General features: G+C 39.0%; 1 protein-coding gene across 2 annotated transcripts; it reads right to left on the reverse strand.

Moving 5' to 3' along the window:
* Positions 1 to 8754: 8754 nt before the first annotated feature.
* Positions 8755 to 16619, reverse strand: TOMM7 (translocase of outer mitochondrial membrane 7). 2 transcript variants are annotated; one of them, XM_024131179.3, is made up of 3 exons: positions 16436 to 16619; positions 12618 to 12666; positions 8755 to 8983 (listed from the first exon to the last, which is right to left on the reverse strand). In XM_024131179.3, exons 1-3 carry the CDS (start codon positions 16536 to 16538, stop codon positions 8968 to 8970), a joined length of 168 nt encoding a protein of 55 aa, XP_023986947.1. In that variant the 5' UTR covers positions 16539 to 16619; the 3' UTR covers positions 8755 to 8967. The 2 variants fall into 2 exon arrangements, with proteins under 2 accessions (XP_023986947.1, XP_023986944.1); XM_024131176.3 differs by lacking the exon at positions 8755 to 8983 and adding an exon at positions 8998 to 11023.
* Positions 16620 to 19006: the final 2387 nt, after the last annotated feature.

A 19006-nucleotide genomic window follows, 5' to 3' on the forward strand; every position in this document is an offset into this window, starting at 1 on the left:
AGGTAGGTTTATTACTAGGTATTTTGTTCTAGTTCTGGGGAAAATGTCATGGGTAATTTGATAGGGATCACATTGAATCTGTAGATTGCTTTGGGTAGTACAGTCATTTTCACAATGTTGATTCTTCCAATCCAAGAACATGGTATATCTCTCCATCTGTTTGTATCATCTTTACAGACCCTACATTGAAAAGGTGCTCACCCTGTGTCTCATTCCCTCAACCTCTGGATATTGAGCAAACGGATATGCTAATTAACATAATGCAATTCATTTGTTAGCCCTTATAGATTACCATTCAACATGATAATCCTGGAAATACAATACATAATGCAGAAAAGTAAATTACTGAGGTTGGAATTTGGTACTCTAAGACATGCAAGTTAAGTATGGCAGTACTTTAGAATAGAGACATTTTATTTTAAATAACAGTAATGAGGAGGAAGAGAAGGAAGGTAACAAAAATGACAATATCTCTACTATTTACTCTAATTGCATATAAACTCTTGATCCACATGGCATTTAAACAACTCGTCAATATCAGAAATAATGTAAATGCATAATCTGAGGTATTTTTCTTACCTTCCTTCAATCTATTACTTAGAAGACCCAAAAACTAAAAGAAAAAAATTAAATTGTGGAGAATGATCCTGTTAAAAGATATTCAGTATTAAATATATCACAGAGGAGGGAGTTCTTCAAGACAGTAAATACATACTGTTACAGAACTTATAATCATATACTTGTTGAACAAAGCATTTCATAAACTGTTTTATTCTAGTTCTTAAAATGCACTTGTAGCTCTTCTATAAAGTTTTCAACTAAATAATAATAGCTCTCCATTGTCTATCAGAAGACATCTGAGCTCTTTCTTCTAACATTCTAGACCCCTTATTATCTGCTTCTATCAAACGTATCCACCACATATCTCTAACTACAGCCCCCATATACAGTTCTCCTCACATCAGAGCAGTGCCTGTTTCTTGCATATACCTCTCATTAAAAATGCATCCAGTGATGAATCTTTACAGAAACTCTTCCCAGATCTTTGGTCCTGAGCTGTATGAGCACAGGGTGAGTGAGACTCCAGGAAACCCAGCAGAGAACAGTTACTGGGAGACCGGAGAACTGAGCTGAGCAGAAAGTCAGAGGTTACACAAAAATTTACTTTTGGTAGGCAACTAACATTCTACGCCACTTCTACTTCTTTGCTTACCAAACATTGAGTCTCCACTATGTGCCATGTACTATTCTAGATGTTAGGAATATAGCAGCAAACAAATCAACTAGGTCCTTACCCTTATGGTAAGAAAGCCAGGAAAATGGCGAGGGTTGAGAGAGGGAGCAGGAATAGTGAGGGAGAATTAATTGGCATTTGTTGAGGTCCAAAGGCAAGAGAGGGTACGACTCTAAGAAACTAATGTGATCCTTTTGGAATTTATTACTAAAACCTCTTCTCATTTCACTTCACCTTCTCTAGTTGATCCTATCTATTCTAAATAAGATCTATTTGATCTTATCTCCTCCCTGGAACCTGAAGTCAGGGTAGTAAATAAGATAATTAAGAGAAGTTGTGGTGAAGTAAAATGAGAAACTGTATTAGTTATAAATTACAAATGGAACAAAATATAAAACTGTAAACCAAAATATACCAAAAGATAAAGAAGATGTGGTATATATACATATAAACACACACACACACACACACACACACACACACACACACACAATGGAATACTACTTGGCCATAAAAAAGAATGAAATTTTGCCATGTGCAGCAACATGAATAGACTTGGAAGGCATTATTCTAAGTCAAATAAGTCAGACAGAAAAAGACAAATACTATACGATATCACTTATAGGTGGAATCTAAAAAATACAACAAAATAGTGAATATAACAAAAAAGCAGCAGACTCACAGATATAGAGAACAAACTAGGGGTTGCCAGTTGATGGAAGGGGTAACATAGGGATGGGGGAGTGGGAAGTACAAATTATTGAGTATAAGATAGGCTACAAGGATGTATTGTACAACACAGGGAATATAGCCAATATTTTATAATAACTGTAAATGCAGTGTAACCTTTAAAATTGTATAAAAAATAATTAATTTTTTAAATGAAAAAATAAAAACTATGTTTTCTAACAAATAAATAAGAATAAAAAAAAATATACCAAAGGAAACCTTATGAAAGTATTTTTTCCAATCTCAAGACAGAAAAAGACTTCGTTAAGTATGAAATAAAACTCAAAAGGCATTTTTAAAAGTCAATGATTTGATTAATAAAATTCAAAACTTCTGCATGGCAAGGATGGTCATAAGCAAAGTCAAAAGACAAATGAAAACTTAGGGGAAAATATCTACAACTAATATCACAGATAAAATTTCCCTAAAATATAAAGTGCCTATAAATCAATGTGGAAAAGACCAATACTCCAACAGAAAAATGGGCTAAAGGAAACACAAATGGTTATTTAACATATGAAAAGATGCTTTACCTCACTCATAAGAAAAATGCTAATTTAAAGAACAATACACCATATTTAAAGAAGAATACACCATTATCTGTTTGGAAAGATGGAAAATTTGATAACACACAAGCCAGTGAAGCTGGGAGCAAATGGGGGGGGCGGTGCTTAGTCTTCAGAGACCTACTAGACTCCTAAAAGCACACCACTCAGCCATTCGTAGGGCATGGCCTTTATCTTCATGGTCCAGAATAACTGTGATCCAGTTATTTCAGATCCAAGAAACATATCAATACTTCCCTTTTAGGGAGACTTCCCAGGAGTACCACACAACATTTCTGCTTACATCTCAAATATCAAATTATTAGTCATAGAGCTACACCTAACTGCCAAGGAGTCTGGGAGCCTTTTAGTTTGATTGCAATAGGAGTAGCTAAATATCACAATTTGAGAAACAGAAAATGGATTTTTGACAGGCAACTAACATTCTCTGACATGTCTACTTTTTGCTGACCAAATATTCATACACACTAATTCTCAAGTCTCACCTAGATATTGCATCCAGGTCATAGTTCGGGAATTCTGGGAAATGTGCACCTCCCATTTGGCCTGGATGACTCTCCAGGGTCCAGCAATCTAAGAACTTAAAGACAAGTTAACCGCTCCCAATTTACCCAATATACAAAGGTAAATATGGGAGCAAGATAACCACATTAAAACTGCCATTCAGAAAAGGGGAGAGAGGAAAACCTACAGTGGTCACTGGTCTATAGCAATACAGAATTACATGGGGCAGAAACAGAGACTTCCTTTCCTGGCAGTATCAGTTCTGCTTTCATGGAAACTCCTTCTGGACCCTCTAATTTTGCTCTCTAGGAGTTTCTTTCTTGCCCATGGCCTCATCCTCGGTAGGCATTAGGGAACACCAAGGAGCTACTGACATTTCTTAGCTCTTCCTGTTAGTGGCACAGTTTTCTTCAGAAAAAAATGTATTTCTCCCTCTCTGTCTCCATGCCCTTTTCCTTACTTCCTCTTCTGGACTGTCCTTGATGTAAGAGGAAAGAAAATGCTGCAGTACCTTTTTTTCATCATTCCAGTTATTATTATTTAACTTTTAATATCTTTGCTTCTTACAGGAAAGAGAACATCAACTCAAACTTCCCAATACAGTTTCTGTCAACCTCAAAAAAGTTTTTTACATTTAATTCAAAAGCATTTGTTGAACACCTACCATGTATGATGCACTAAGGATCCCAGGTTCGAGGAGATCCTGGTCCCTATCTTGGCATGGTTGTTACACGGTATACACAATTGGCAGCACTCATCAAACTGTATGCTTAAGATCTGCTCATTTTACTGTATATAAAATATACCTCGATAGAAACGTAGGCTATTCAAGGAAAGATAAAAAAAATGTTTAGTTTACTATAGCTGGCATAATAATTTCAAGCAAGTTAAATTTATGATGTGAATTTGACTACTCTATGTGCTATTGTGTATAGAGCCCTGGATATTGGATAAAGTAGATGGGCCCTCTCTATGGAACCTGAAATGTTAATATTTTGTAGTGTTGCAAATGTCCATTATACCATTTCATTCGTTGTATAAATTACTTTTAAATATGGCATGTATCAGTAATAACATCATATGCTTTTAGTTAGCAGACATGGGTTCTAATACAAGTTTTCTCTGTGATCTGGGGGAAATGACCCAAGCCTCTGTTTCATCTGTAAAATGGAGATAATGTCCTACTTCACAGCATCGTTGTGGTAACTAAATGAAAAAAGTGCCAAGTCAGAGTAAACATTCCCTTTCCCACATCATCTCCTCCCAACATCTTTTGATGTCATCTTTTGGCCAGGATACATTACCAATTATGACTAACACAGAGAAAAATACTGGCCCTTTACAATGACTCATGTTATAAAAGTTTACAGTTCTCAAAGCATTTTACACTTAACACATATAATCGTATAACTCACCCATTCATTCTTATTGAACATCTACTATGTCAGTACCTATGCTAGCCTCTAAAAATACAGTCCTGTGTTTATGGAGCTTGCATTCTAAAGGTGAGATAAAATTATTTATATACATATAGAAAACCAGGTGGGTAAAGGTTTTTTGAAGAAAAGTAAGACAAGGTTAAAGGAGAGAATGGGCTGAAGAAGACATATAGACGGCCAACAGGCACATGAAAAGATACTCAACATCACTAATCATCAGGGAAATGCAAATCAAAACTACAATGAGGTATCACCTCACACCAGTCAGAATGGCTATCATCAAAAAGTCTATAAATAATAAATGCTGGAGAGGGTGTGACAAAAAGGGAAGCCTCCTACGCTGTTGAGGGGAATGTAAATTGGTGCAGCTGCTATGGAGAACAGTACGGAGATTCCTTAAAAAATAAAAATAGAGCTACCATATGATCCAGCACTCACTCCTGAGCATATATCTGGAAAAGACGAAAACTCTAATTCAAAAAGATACATGCACCCCAATGTTCACAGCAGCACTATTTACACTAGCCAAGACATGGAAGCAACCTAATTGTCCATTGACAGATGAATGGATAAAGCAGATGCAGTATATATATACAATGGAATATTACTCAGACATAAAAAAGAATGAAATTTTGCCATTTGCAGCAACATGGATAGACCTAGAGATTATCAAACTAAGTGAACTCAGACAGATAAAGACAACTATCATATGATATCACTTACATGTGCAGTCTAAAAAGATGATACAAATGAACTCATTTACAAAACAGAAAAAGACTCACAGACTTCAAAAACAAACTTATGGTTGCCAAAGGGGAAAGGTGGTGGGATGAGAGATAAATTAGGAGTTTGGGGTTAACATATACACACTACTATATACAAAATAGGTAAACAAGGATCTACTGTATAGCACAGAGAAACTATATTCAGTATCTTGTTATAACCTATAATGGAAAAGAATTCAAAAAATATATATATGTATACTGAATCACTTTGCTATATACCTGAAACTAACACAATATTGTAAATCAACTATACTTCAACTTTTTTAAAATAAAATTAAAAAAGAATGGAGAGATAAGACTGGTGTAGGGTTTGCCGTTTTACATAAGGATCAGAGAAGCCATCTCTATCAAGATGGCATTTGGGCAGAGAATAGAATAAAGCCATGTATATGGATATCTGGGAAAAAGAGTTCCAGGAGAGAAAACAGCTAACTCAGACTCCAAAGTGAGAACATGTCTGGCCTTTCTGAAGGCCAAGAGATCAAAACAGCAAGAGTGCAAGTGAACAAGGATGAAGAATCCTAGGCGAGGAAGAGATCAAAGGCACATAAAACCAGATTACAGTTTTATAGGTCATAGAAAGGATTTGGGCATTTACCCTCAGTGAAATAGGAAACCACTGGAAAGTTTTGATCAGGGTGTGAGGAGATCTTACTTTTAAAAGGATGTGGAAAAGACTTTAATGCATATGGGAAAGCAAGAGGACTACTGCAAGTCTAGGACAGTATTCTCAAATCTGAGTTGTATCCGTCACCTACAGGACTTTCTAAAACAGATTGATCACACAAAAAGTTCACAAATGTTCACAGCAGCTTTATTCATAACAGCTAAAAACTGGGAACAACTCAAATGTCCTCTATGTACATCCATACCATGGACTACTCAGCAATAAAAAGGAATAAACTGGATAAATAAAAACACAACCTCAATTGATCTACAGAGAATTATGGTGAGTTAAAAAAGCCAATCCCAAAAGGTTACTTCCTGTATGATTCCATTTATATAACTTTTTTTAAATTAATTTATTTATTTTTGGCTGTGTTGGGTCTTCCCTTCTGCACACCGGCCCTCTCTAGTTGCGGTGAGAGGGGTCCACTCCTCGTTGCGGTGCGCAGGCCTCTCATTGCGGTGGCCTCTCCCGTTGCGGAGCATGGGCCCCAGGCACGCGGACTTCAGCAGTCGTGGCTCCTGGGCTCCAGAGCACAGGCTCAGCAACTGTGGCTCACGGGTCCAGCTGCTCCGCGGCACGCAGGATCCTCCCGGACCAGGGATCGAAACCGCGTCCCCTACATTGGCAGGCGGACTCTCAACCGCTGCGCCACAAGCGAAGCCCTATATAACTTTCTTGAAATGAGAAAATCATAGATGGACAACAGATTACTAGTTGCCAGGGGTTAGGGACAGGGATGGGGTGTGAGGGAGGAAGGTTGGCTATTAAAAGGGCAACCCGAGGGATCCTTGAGGTGATGGAAAAGTTTTGACTGTATCAAGGTCAATATCCTGATATTGTATACAGACTTATAAGATGTTACCATTGGAGGAGACTAGGTAAAGTTTACAGGGATCTTTCTGTATGGGTTCTTACACTGCATTCAACTCTACAACTAACTCAAAACAACAAGTTTAATTCAAAACAATGGTTGAAGTAATTAAATCACACACACAGACCATTGGGGCTCATCCCCAGTTTCTGATTCAGGAAGACCTCAACACATGCATTGCTAACAAGCTTCTAGGTGATGCTAGTCTGGGATCAGCTATGACAGCCACTGGTTTAGCGAATAACACATTGGGGCAAATATTATTCCTATTTTGTGGAAGAAACTCAAGTGTATAGAGTAAGTGACTTCTTACCAAGGGTTAGTAGGAACTAAGCAGCAGGGCCCAGGATTCAAATCAGGTCCTATCAGCTCAGTGTTTGCCTAAGCAAAATCAAGGTCAGAAATAATCTTATTTGTAAAGACTCTCTAGTGCCTAGCACAGAACAGAGACCAATGCTTGCTAAACTGGATTGCACTGCCCTGAAATCTAAAATTCAATACAATGTAGGAGCTTAGGTATAAACACTTCACAAACCTTCAGAGATACAGACATTAAAATGGTACTAGTCTCAGCTCCTATCCTATGCCTTGAACAAATGCTTAAACTCTGTTCCTTAGCTTCCTCAGATGTGAGAACAAGGAACTGGTCCCTTTCCACTTAATTCTGGATTTCTTTCTTTAAAATCTTCTGGGGTTTTATAAACAGCTACAAGTTAGCTCCTGAAAGAAAAAAAAAAGTTACATTTCCTATCCATGTTAGTATTTTATCAAAGTGGACACTTGCCATAGCTTTATTTCAATTTCTGGAAACCCTAAGTGAAAAAGAAAAATGTACACCAAAATACTAACTGAACAAGAATTCACTGACAACACGTTTAGGAGAAAGGATGAGGGCGTGGGGGAAAAAGGCCACAATCTTAAGCAATTCTATGGGGATTTAAAAGCTGCTCAGCGTTTTTAGCAAAATCATACATGCCCCGATTCACAGAAATGTTAAAGCAATTACATTAAGTGCATACCAAAAACGGTTTCCCTGCAGTTAGCTCTTCGGAATTCCACTTTAAAACCCCCTTATGCAATAAGCCTCCACAATAGACTTGTCTCCTTGTCTCCTAGGCAAAGGTAACAAAACTTGAGGAAACAGTCTTAAATAGCTAGGAGGGTTTTACATTAGAAATAAGAAATTTCTGGTAATGATAGCTCCAGTTACCGGAGATTACATTCATGATCATTCTCTAACACTGGATGCTAGAAACATTCAATCCAATGGGCACCTCCCAAACTGTGTCATATCTTGTTTCAGGCCTACTTTCCTATAATTAATTACAATTCCCCAAACTAAGTAAACAGATCTATTTTGTTAGAATTACAAAAAAAGCTAAGTTTTAAAAGGTGGTGGGGGGAGCTTCAAATACAGATAAAGGTCCCAGGAAACCAGGATGCAGAACTGGAAACTAGTTCCATTAAATGCCTTTTCTTCTATCAGAAAATAGGAAGTGTTACTATTCTGTGTAGCTCACTATGGGCTCTTGCCCAGCCACCTCTAGCTTCCTAACAGTACTGAGGGAAATCTTAGACTCACGTTTAACTCACAAATCAGACACACAACTCACCAATGCCATTCCCATTCCCTAACAACACAGCCAAAGAACCCCATTTCTTTTAATCAGAATGTTACTCCAATGCAGTACAGGAAGTAAGGGCTCAGTTTGTCACAGAGAGCTGTCTCTACTTTTACTACTTCAGAACATCTCAGAAGGAGTTATTAATTCACTGCAAAGGGAAACTGGAATCCATCTGTTAAGTGAATGGACAGGAATTAACTTGGAAATTTTCTTATTTTTTTAAAGTAACATCTAGGCACATACATAGATTCCCTGTTTTGAAAAAGTACCAAAAGGCTAAATTTTTACCTAACAGTCCTATCATGTTCAATTCAAGAAGGACTCAAGACAGAACATTGTTAAAAAACATTTATTTTAATACAGTCTATCATAAATAAGTCAGTAGAGGTTCCACGCTGCCACAGACGCATCTGAGAAGAGCCCTGTGCCATCCAACTGGTGAACGTCTGAATGATGTCCCATCTCTTATCCCAGCCAGAGTGCACACCTTCCATGTTGTTCCTCTGCACTGATTGCTTCCAAAACCAGATGACCAAATAGTCCTTTATCCCCAAAGTAAGCTAAAATGTTTGTGAAGAGGAAAAATAAATTAAACCCCAAAGTAAAAACTTCTTAAACATAGCTTAAGAATTAGAAGATTTTATACATTTATGTTTGTGTTTACTCATCTATCAAATTCAGTTAGCAGAAGGATCAATCTCACTGAGCAAAAAAAACAGAGACCTATTTAAAGAAATATAGTTTTATTACTTTTTATGATGAACCCAGAAAATAAAGTTGTATCATTATTAGATCCAGGAAGGAGACAAGAGGTGTTTTACTTCTAAGTCCTGTTGATTAAAAATGTAGTTTCTAGCAGTATGTCAACTTAAATAAAATTGCATTACAAAATGACAATCTGAGCATTGTTAATTATTAGAAATTATTTTCCCTCTGCACATAAAACAAACCAACATGCATCTATTCCCAGTTTTCAAAAGTGTATTAAAATCTCACAATAAACCCCAAGTATTTTTGCATACAGTTAAGATATGAAAACAAATTATTCATTTATCGAAGTCTCTTCCTCATTGGTAATGAGCATCTAAGAGAAAAGAAAATCTTCCTTGGCTTTATAAAGATAATGGGAACAATCATTCTCTCAGTTACTTAATATTCATATATTTTGCCTAAATAATGTTTTACTAAGATATTGCCCCTTATTCATTAAATTCTGCATTTTAAATAAGGCATTCATATCAACCAACCACATACAATGCACCATCCTGAGTGAAAGAGGAGGACACTAAGACAAACGGGGACCTAACCCAAAGGAATCTAACAACTTAACAAGGGAAACAGACCAGTAAATCATGAACCATATTATCGCCACAAGTGTTATATAAATTTATATATAAACAATAAACTTTACATTGCTAAATAAGTTTTATATTAATAAAACATTTACATTACTGAAAAGCCTGGCAGATACAAGTCTATTCCTTTCAGGGTACAGACCACGTAACCCAGGAAGACCTCTTAGTCAAGTCTCCCCAGTGCAAGCAGCACAGTATATGAAATTCTGTAACAGGATAACTCTTACCAGCACTCCTCAATTCCTTCCTAAATCACAAATATCCCTGGAAAGAAATCAGAAAATGTCCCTAATGACAGAAAAGAATGATCATCAGCACCAGCAATGACAGGAGCACTGAGATGACAATAAGGTGAAGAAATAAAAAGCAGGGGAGTGGCTGCTTCATCCAGTCTGCAACTTTGAAGGGTCAACTCTTGGTGGGATAACTGAAGCCAGTATAACAAAAGGGTACATCTAGCACCACCTCTGGATCCTGGATCACCTGGGGCTCAAAAAACACTATTTCTCAGGATGCAGGTCTAGTCTAAAAACTGTACAGGAGGAAATGCTGTATCAGTTCCTGTTCCAAGACCACCAAGAGGTTAGGATCATTTAATTAATTCAACATTTAAAAAGTGTTGCCAAAGTAGTTAGCAGCTACTTTAGGTACTTGCAGGACAACATAGAATGCAAATAAGCAACAAGCATAAGACAAAGCAAAGCATGACAGACACAAAAGAATACTACAGGAACACAAAAAATGGAGCAATTTCAGTTAGGTGAAGGGGAAAAAGATTTAGGGAAGAGGTGACATTTGAGATTGGGCTTTTCTAGACAAGTGAAAACTGAAAGGAAGAAGCATTCCAGGCTGAGGGAGAAAAAGCATACAAAGGCATGAAAAAATACAGTTTATTCTGGGATTAGCATGCAGTGTCATGTAGCTAGAGCATAGTTCTCACAGGAGAAAGAAGTGGGGTAAATGAGGTGACATAGAAAAGATTAAAAATTATTATTAATAGTTTACTGCTCAAACATTACTTGTCAAGCACTGTACTACTTTACACACAATATTCTTATTCAATCCTCATCGCAATCTTATAAAGTAGATAGTATGCCCAACTTATAAAAGAGAAAACTTATCTTAGAAAGGTTAATGGCCTCTTGGGAAGAAGTATTTGATAGTTACTTTCAGGGCTTGGTAAACGTTCACACAGCTTGACCAGGTAGTCCCATCTCTGACAATGTTTCCTAAGGTACTGTTTCCCTAAGGAAATAACTGGTCTGAGGTCAATCAGCTACTCAGTAGCAGATACATTACCTGAAACCCCATTTCACAAAAAAGAAAACTGATAGTTGAAAGAGTAAAGGAGCTTGGTGGGGACCTTTGAAAGCAGTTTTAAGCTGTACCATAAAAGGTTAAAGAAAGAGAAAAGTGAAGAAAGGAGCAGTGAGTGAAGACCATTTACTGAAGAATTTTATCAGGGAAAAGAGAGTAACAGCACAAATGGACACAAAGAGGGCACATATGGCAATAACCCTTAAGAAGGAAAAACCCTTGCTTTGAGAAAGGAGAGACTGGCAAGTCAGAGAAGATGGAGGAAATTCATATCAGATGGCACTGTGCTAAGTAACAGGTCATATTACCTAGGGAGGCCACATGACCCAGTGGAAAGTGCATAAGCCTTGGAGACAGACATACTCTACCACCTACCGACTGTGTGATCGGCTCTGAAGGACTGAAGTGACAGAGATACTGTACATAAAGCACTTAAAACAGTGGCTGACACACTGTAAATGACTGTTAGTAACATGACTATTATTAATTCTGCTCATTCTAGAAAAGAGTGGCTTAGATTAGAAGTCTGAAGAAGCTGAAGACCTAGAAGAGCCAGTGAAAAGTCTGTTAGGACAATCAAGAAATGTCTTAAGACAGAGGGTAAAGCTGAAATCCCACAGCACCTGGGCAGGGGTCCTAGTCATCACAGTGCCAGTCCTTTCTACAGAGCAATCCTGCCTGTTCCAGATTCTGCCTTCACACATACACACACACACACACACACACACACACACACACACACACACACACACGGCTTTCACAAGTATATAAATACACACACACATATGTCTATGAATATATATACTCTGTATATCTGTGTGCGTTGTGTGTGTGGAAGTTTTCACAAGTGCTTATCCAACAACTACAAGGTTGTTTCAGAGAAAGGAATTTGACAATGCATTTTCAGAGTCACAAATGTTCATACACTTTGACAAGGAAATAAATCAAAACCTATGCACATAAAAATATTCGTTATATTGTTATTTGAAATACTAAAAAACTGAAAAACCTAAGTGATCAACAACTAGAAAATATATGGGCTATCAACTCTAACATTGGGTGAAAAAAACAAAATTCTCTGTACTCTTGTTAGAATGAGATAAAAGGCCATATTTACCTGAATAAGGATAAGACAGGAATACAGGTATTAAAAACAGTTCAGCTTTTAAAGTGGTAGGATACGTTAGTTCTTTTCCTTTTAAAATATGCTTCATTATGGTTATAACACCAACGCAGTATATACTGGGCTGGCAAAAAAGTTCGTCTGGCTTTATCCATTCTTACGAAAAACCCAAACGAACTTTTTGGCCAACCCAATAAAAATTAGGAAGGGGAGGGAAAGTAGTTATCTGATAACGTAAGTTAGACTGGTCTGCAAACTGCTGCAGTTTTCCCACAGCCCAAAACCACACTTGACTGATAAAGCTCTGTTACAATATGTACCACTATTTCTCTTGCTTGCCGTGACTTAGTACTACTGTATGAACGTTTGCCCTGCAATGCTTATTTGTAAGAGCGGTACCTCAAAACAGTTGGTTCAGGCATTCCAGGATCTGCACCCCTCTTAAATCCTGAGGGAGATGGGGAGGGGAGAAAGAGAAAGAGAATAAAAACTAATTAAAACCCTAGCAGACAAAAAATTTACAATCAAGACTTTTTCTTTTTAAATCAATCTAGGGTAGCTAGAATGATATCCAGATCTACCAGAATTACCTAGATTTACCTGCGCAACAGAACAGTCTTGAATCTTCACTAGGGTATGTGATTATGTGCAGGACTAATCAGTAGGGAAGACAAACTACCTTATTCCTATAATACACACAATCAGCACAGCAGCCCGTAGCACACACTCTTTCATTATTAGTCATTACCCACAAAAAAGATATCACAGCAACCAAATCACACTGCATGAACTACAAAGAGCACAGAGATTTTTTTTAACTATACTTTTTTAAAGAAACAATTGAAGATATCTTATTTTATCCCCTACGAACCACTCTTTTTATAAAGCAGCCAAAGATTGGTGACAGAAAGAGGGAAAAAAAATTCAAGTTATTTTTAATTAAATCAACACTCATTACAAATACGATTAAATAAAACTTTTACCTTTTAAAAATATATCAATTAACTAGACAACATACATACTAATTTGCTGAAATAACTGATTAAAATTAGACGGCATCAAGAACTGTGGAGTATGAAATTTTACCCCATTTTCAAGACAACAAGCTGGCCCACCAGTTTCACAGATGCTGGTAGAAGATACAAGATTCCAAGTCAAAAACAAGGACAGGATTTCCCTGGTGGCACAGTGGTTAGGAATCTGCCTGCCAACGAAGGGGACAAGGTTTCGATCCCTGGTCCGGGAAGATCCCACATGCCGCGGAGCAACTAAGCCCGTGCGCCACAACAAGAGAAGCCACAGCAATGAGAAGCCTGTGCACCGCAACAAAGAGTGTAGCCTCCGCTGGCCGCAACTAGAGAAAGCCCGCACGCAGCACCGAAGACACAACACAGCCAAAAGTAAGTAAATAAATAAATTTTTTTTTAAAAAGTGTTAAGGGAGAAAGTTTAGTTATTAAGAAAAAAAAGAGAAAAGGAAGAAGGACACTTTATTACTCCCAGCAACAGCTACAGTCAGAGTATTACCATTTAGGAGATGAACCCTGAGACTGGGGAACCAGAATCTTTCATAATGGGCAGTGAGCATGTCTCCCCTTTGCCCTGGAACTATTTTCCAAGGCTGTTCGCCCTACAAACATCCTTAAAGATATGGAACAAAGGGTGGTCACTGCCTCTGCTCACCAGATTTGTAGAAATTCAAGATACTATGGAGAATTATCTTCCAACGGGTAACTCATTAAAATCCTTTTGTTGGTAACTGTCCAAACAAATTCTTTATCATCATGTCCCTATCTGTCTGATTTTATAGCACTATATTCCCACTATACTCCCTGAAGCCCTAAAAGGTATGTTTGAACCTAAATTACACAAGAAATTCAATCTGCAGTTGCAGCTTTTAGTGAGAGCTAAGGTGGAGAAGTAAAGCATGGGAACTAGGTTAGACATGAAATTAAGTTTAGATACAGTATAAGGAAAAAGACAGTGATTAACAAGGAAGAAGCACAAAAAGATAGCCTTAACATCAATCTCCACCTGAGTTGGACACTAGGTTACCAAAAATCACCATAATGGTAGTCCTAGTAAAGAGAATATAGCTGGTGTGCACGAAAAAGAAAATGAGGTGGAAAAGGAAAGCATTACCTACTCTTCCAACCAAAAACCCTGAGACACATATTATAACAACCAGCTACAGCTTTCTGGCAGTAGAAAAGGAATTTCAAAAAGGGGAGGAGGGAAAGGTACACGAAGACTTACAGAGCAACAAAGAAACCACAGGAGCAAAGAAAGCAAGAGCAGACTAAAACAGAACCCGATATACACAACAATGGAAAAAGGAGACGGCAGCACAAAGACGGGGAAGAATCAAAGCCCCCATATCTTCCTTAGCTAAAAGGAGAGTTCCTCCCAATGCTTGACGAGCCAAACTGGGCCGTTCTACCATTAAGTGAAAGCTGAGGTGGGGATGAGTCTGGAAGAAAGAGGGGAAAAACAGCCTGTAAGAGCAGAGGGTCCCAATATACTTGCCCCAAACCTTTGATACCTATACAAACTCACTAAAATCTGGCAAAGTAATGCTTCTTTTAAAAATGCGTTCAGGGATTCCCCGGTGGCGCAGTGGTTAAGAGTCCGCCTGCCGATGCAGGGGACACGGGTTCGTGCCCCGGTCCGGGAGGATCCCACATGCCGCGGAGCGGCTGGGCCCGTGAGCCATGGCCGCTGAGCCTGCGGGTCCGGAGCCTGTGCTCCGCAACGGGAGAGGCCACAACAGTGAGAGGCCCGCGTACCACAAAAAAAAAAAAAAATGCGTTCAAAATCAGGGAGGAGGGACTCCCCCGGCAGTCCGCTGGTAAAGAATCCACCCTACAAGGCAGGGGACGCGGGTTCAATCCCTGGTCAGGGAACTAAGGTCCCACATGCCACACGACAACCAAGCCCGCGTGCCACAACTACTGAGCTCGCTGGCTTCAAATTACAGAGCCCACAGGCTCTGGAACCCACGCGCCACAACTACAGAGCCCATGTGCCCTGGGAGCCCGCGCACCACAACTAGAGAAGAGAAAACCTGCACGCCACAACAAAAGACCCCACATGCCGCAACTATGACCCAAGGCATCCAAAAATAAATACAATAAATAAATAATAAATCTTTTTTTTAAAAACATTTATTAAAATTCTCCAGTTGGAGAATATTAGAAAAAATATTTTAAAAATAAGGGCGGAAAAGGATCTGTTTAAGTCCTGCATACTGAAGTATTTCCAAGTTATCAGTTGGCTTGCAACTCATGGGGAAATGGGAGCCAAAGCTACCTAGAGAATGTCCAGCACAGTTAAACACTCTGTCACGACTGAGTGAATGTACTTTACCTTACACCAAAAAAAAAAAAAGCAAAAAAACAAGAAGCAGCACCTAGTTAAAATCATAGGATTCTGAAATATGAACCTGAGTTTTAGAAAATGTCAAAATGACAGAGCTGAGACTCTTTCCTTTCCACAATACTGCCTGAATAGGACAGATTTAAATTAAAAGACTATCCAAGGCTAAAAACAGGATAAAGTCCCAATGTGCAGCCCTAGGTGAAAATATTTGCCTGAGCACTTACAAATCTTTGCACTACAGCATAGTGGTGAAGAGTATGGGCCTTGATGCCCCAATGCTCGAGTTCATAACTCCCCCACGTGACAGCTGTGTGCCCTTCAGCAAGGTACAGAACTTTTCTACGCCTTGGTTTCTTCACCAGTAAACCCGTTACTCCTGGTGAGAACGCAGAGGCAACCAACAACTATTGTCTTAATCATGCCTCAAAGCAATGGCATACCCCCGAGGTGCACCGGCCTCTTTCCACTTAGGCCCACCTGGAAAGGTGAGGATAAACGCCCTGAAAACCTACCTAGTGCCGAAGAGTGAATTAGTTGTTTTCACATACGTCAGGTCGTCCTAACTCTCTCAGAAAAGTAGGTCACCTCTAGTTTACATATGTAAAAACTGGACGGGAAACATTACGTGACTTGTTAAAGACCCCCCACCCCGCGAAAAAAAAAAGTAAAGGGCAGAACAAGAACTCGAGCTCAGCCTAGACCGACCCCACGCGACAATACAGCCTCAAAGGGCATGCGCGGCGTGGTCGCGTTTCTCTCTCCCGCCCCAGACCAAAAATGGAGTCTCAGCCTCCGCACGCCCTTCCCTCCCGACTCCTCCCAGGTTCTTCTCCCACTGACCCAGGTAAATCACGAGAGGAATAAAGCCCCAACGGATGGCAAACTGGCCTCCCTTGAAAAGCTGCTGCAGCCTCTGCTTGGCCTCTTTGCTCAGCTTCACCATGGCGACGGCCCGCGCAACACACTTAGGGAAACTGCAGCAACCGCGACGGGAATCCGAAAAAGAAAGGAGATGCGCACGCGCCACACACACACACACAGCCTTTACGACAGGAGACGTGAGCGTCGCCAGCGGAGGTCGTAATTCGTCACCCTTCCACCTGCCTCTCCGCGGCCCCCGCCTGTGGAAGGCGCATGCGTAGTTGATTCTCCTCGTTCAAAGGCTCAAGTTCGCTTTCGTCCTTTTAGGAATCGCCCAGTTTCGCTGATTGCGGGATGCATGGGGCCACTGGTCTTGGGATTTCTGCCCGGAACGCCCTCTCTCTGCCCACAGCCTTACCCATTTTTTAAAGTGTATCTCCAAGTGTTCTTTACCTAACATAGAAGGAACTTTAACTAAATTCAAAAGGACCGGGTTTTCGTCCCAACTCAGATTCTGACTTGCCGTTTAATCTTGGCCAAGTTATTTAACTTATCTCTGTATCAGTTTGCTTCTTCAAGCTGAAGGTTGAACTGCAAGGAAGGTTACAAACTGACGCCCAACAGAGCCCCTATCCATGTTTTCTTGGACTCCCAGGGTGTTTGGTTGTGTTTTTTTAATTTATTTTTTACATTTTAAATTACTTGCCAACATTTTAAAGTTTGGGAAAGTTCCCATGAAAATCTGGACTTTTTCAGAGAAGTTGGCGAAATCTCATTGCAATCAACACCCATCTTGCCCTCGTTGGTTTAGAATTACAGTGGTTCTCACCCCTGGCTGCACAATAGAATCAGTGAGGCGTTGTAAAGGCCTACTCCTTGCTGGACCTACTGCTGCTGGGGACCAACGAATTATCATTAGTTTGGGGGTGGGGCCTGGGCTTTGGTTTACGTTTGAAGTTCCCAACTTCTGATTGAGTAACTGCCTGGCCGCAGTTGGTGTTTGAGTTTTTGACCCCAAGTCGAAGACTTCTTGATTTCTAAGACTGTAAGAGATTTCTAGGGCTTTGACCTTGATGCCTTTCCTGGCCCACCCTCAAGATACATCATATTTTCTTTTAAATTCTTTTTTTTTTTTTTAGTTTATTTGAGCAAAAATTTCTTTAAATCGAGCAGTTCCAAACCAGAAGTGCTCCGTCTTTTAAATTCTTAAGGTGCCCAATGGCACATAAAAATTTCCCCTAGCTTTCTGGATATTCCTGTGCTTAGCTCATCATCATGATAATAACAACCTGTCTACTCTGCCTGTGTTAAGTGTTTCAATACAAAAGTTAGTTTTAATCTTTAAAAGAATTTAAGCTTGCATTGCATTGAAGCTTATTTTACTAATTCTTGCAAGGAGTAAACTATATATATTATAGGCCTCATGTTACAGGTAAGGAAACTCGTTCTCAACTTTTTATCCAAATGCCTGATGCACAGTAAGGATGCATTTCTTTCAGTGGAGCTGAACAATGCCAAGGTTATTTGCCTTTACCTAACATTCATGGAGCTACATGCTAGGCATTAGAGATATAAGAATTTATTTTTAAGGCACTACCTTTAAGAATTTCATGTTTGGGTGGAAAAGACGTGCATAAACAAATGATTCCAATATATTGTGACTGTGCGAAGTCCCACGATAAAGTTATACACAAAATACAATGGGAAGGCAAATGGAGGACACCTTACAATGCCTGGAGGTGTCAAGGAACTTTTGAAGAAGCCAATGGTAGTCAAATTGGAAAAGAGGAAATAAATTTGAATCATTAAGGAGGTTAAATCAACAGGACTTGTTGGCCAAATGAATGTGGAGGACAAATTCGAAAAAGGTGGTCAAAGATGACTGACCAGTTTTGAACTTGTGCACCTAAGTTAGTAGTCTCACTCCTCTGTCTCCGCAAAGTCTAAATTATATAGATTCACCTTCACAGTGATTCCTACACATAGGGTTGGGGATTCAGGCAACCTTATAATGGCTGGAAGTGCTACAAAACTTCAGTACTAAATTATTTTTTTTTTAAGATTTTTTTTGATGTGGAAGGTCTTTATTGAATTTGTTACAATATTGCTTCTGTTTTATGTTTTGGTTTTTTGGCCCCCAGGCATGTGGGATCTTAGCTCCCCAACCAGGGATCAAACCTGCACCCTCTGCCTTGGAAGGTGAAGTCTTAACCACTGGACCACCAGGGAAGTCCCTATTTTTAAATATATAAAATGCACACGCAAGAGAGTCTTCTCCTATTATAATAATAATTACCATATATTTGTTATTATGTGCCTAGAAAGAAATGTAGAGAAATATACTTCAAACTCTTTGTAGTAGTAATTATCTCAGGGGATGAGGGAGGAAATTATTGGAAATCTTCACTTTCCATGTATCTCTGTAATATGTTGATTTTTTTCGTATTACTTTTATTTTTAAAAAAAGGTAGATTTTAAAACAAAATAAAACTCTCTAAGGACTCCCTATTGCCTTTAGGATAAAAGATTAAAGATAAAGATATATTGCAC

This window comes from Physeter macrocephalus, chromosome 5 (genome assembly GCF_002837175.3).
Source record: "Physeter macrocephalus isolate SW-GA chromosome 5, ASM283717v5, whole genome shotgun sequence".
Taxonomy (NCBI): Eukaryota; Metazoa; Chordata; class Mammalia; order Artiodactyla; family Physeteridae; genus Physeter; species Physeter macrocephalus.

Bases quoted from the DNA above. Each gene is read 5' to 3' on its own strand.
- TOMM7 (XM_024131179.3), bottom strand. From the start codon at position 16,538: ATGGTGAAGCTGAGCAAAGAGGCCAAGCAGAGGCTGCAGCAGCTTTTC. The intron at 12,667-16,435 runs GTCAGTGGGAGA...CATCTCCCTCAG, and splicing joins TCCTCTCGTGATTTACCTGG to GATTTAAGAGGGGTGCAGAT.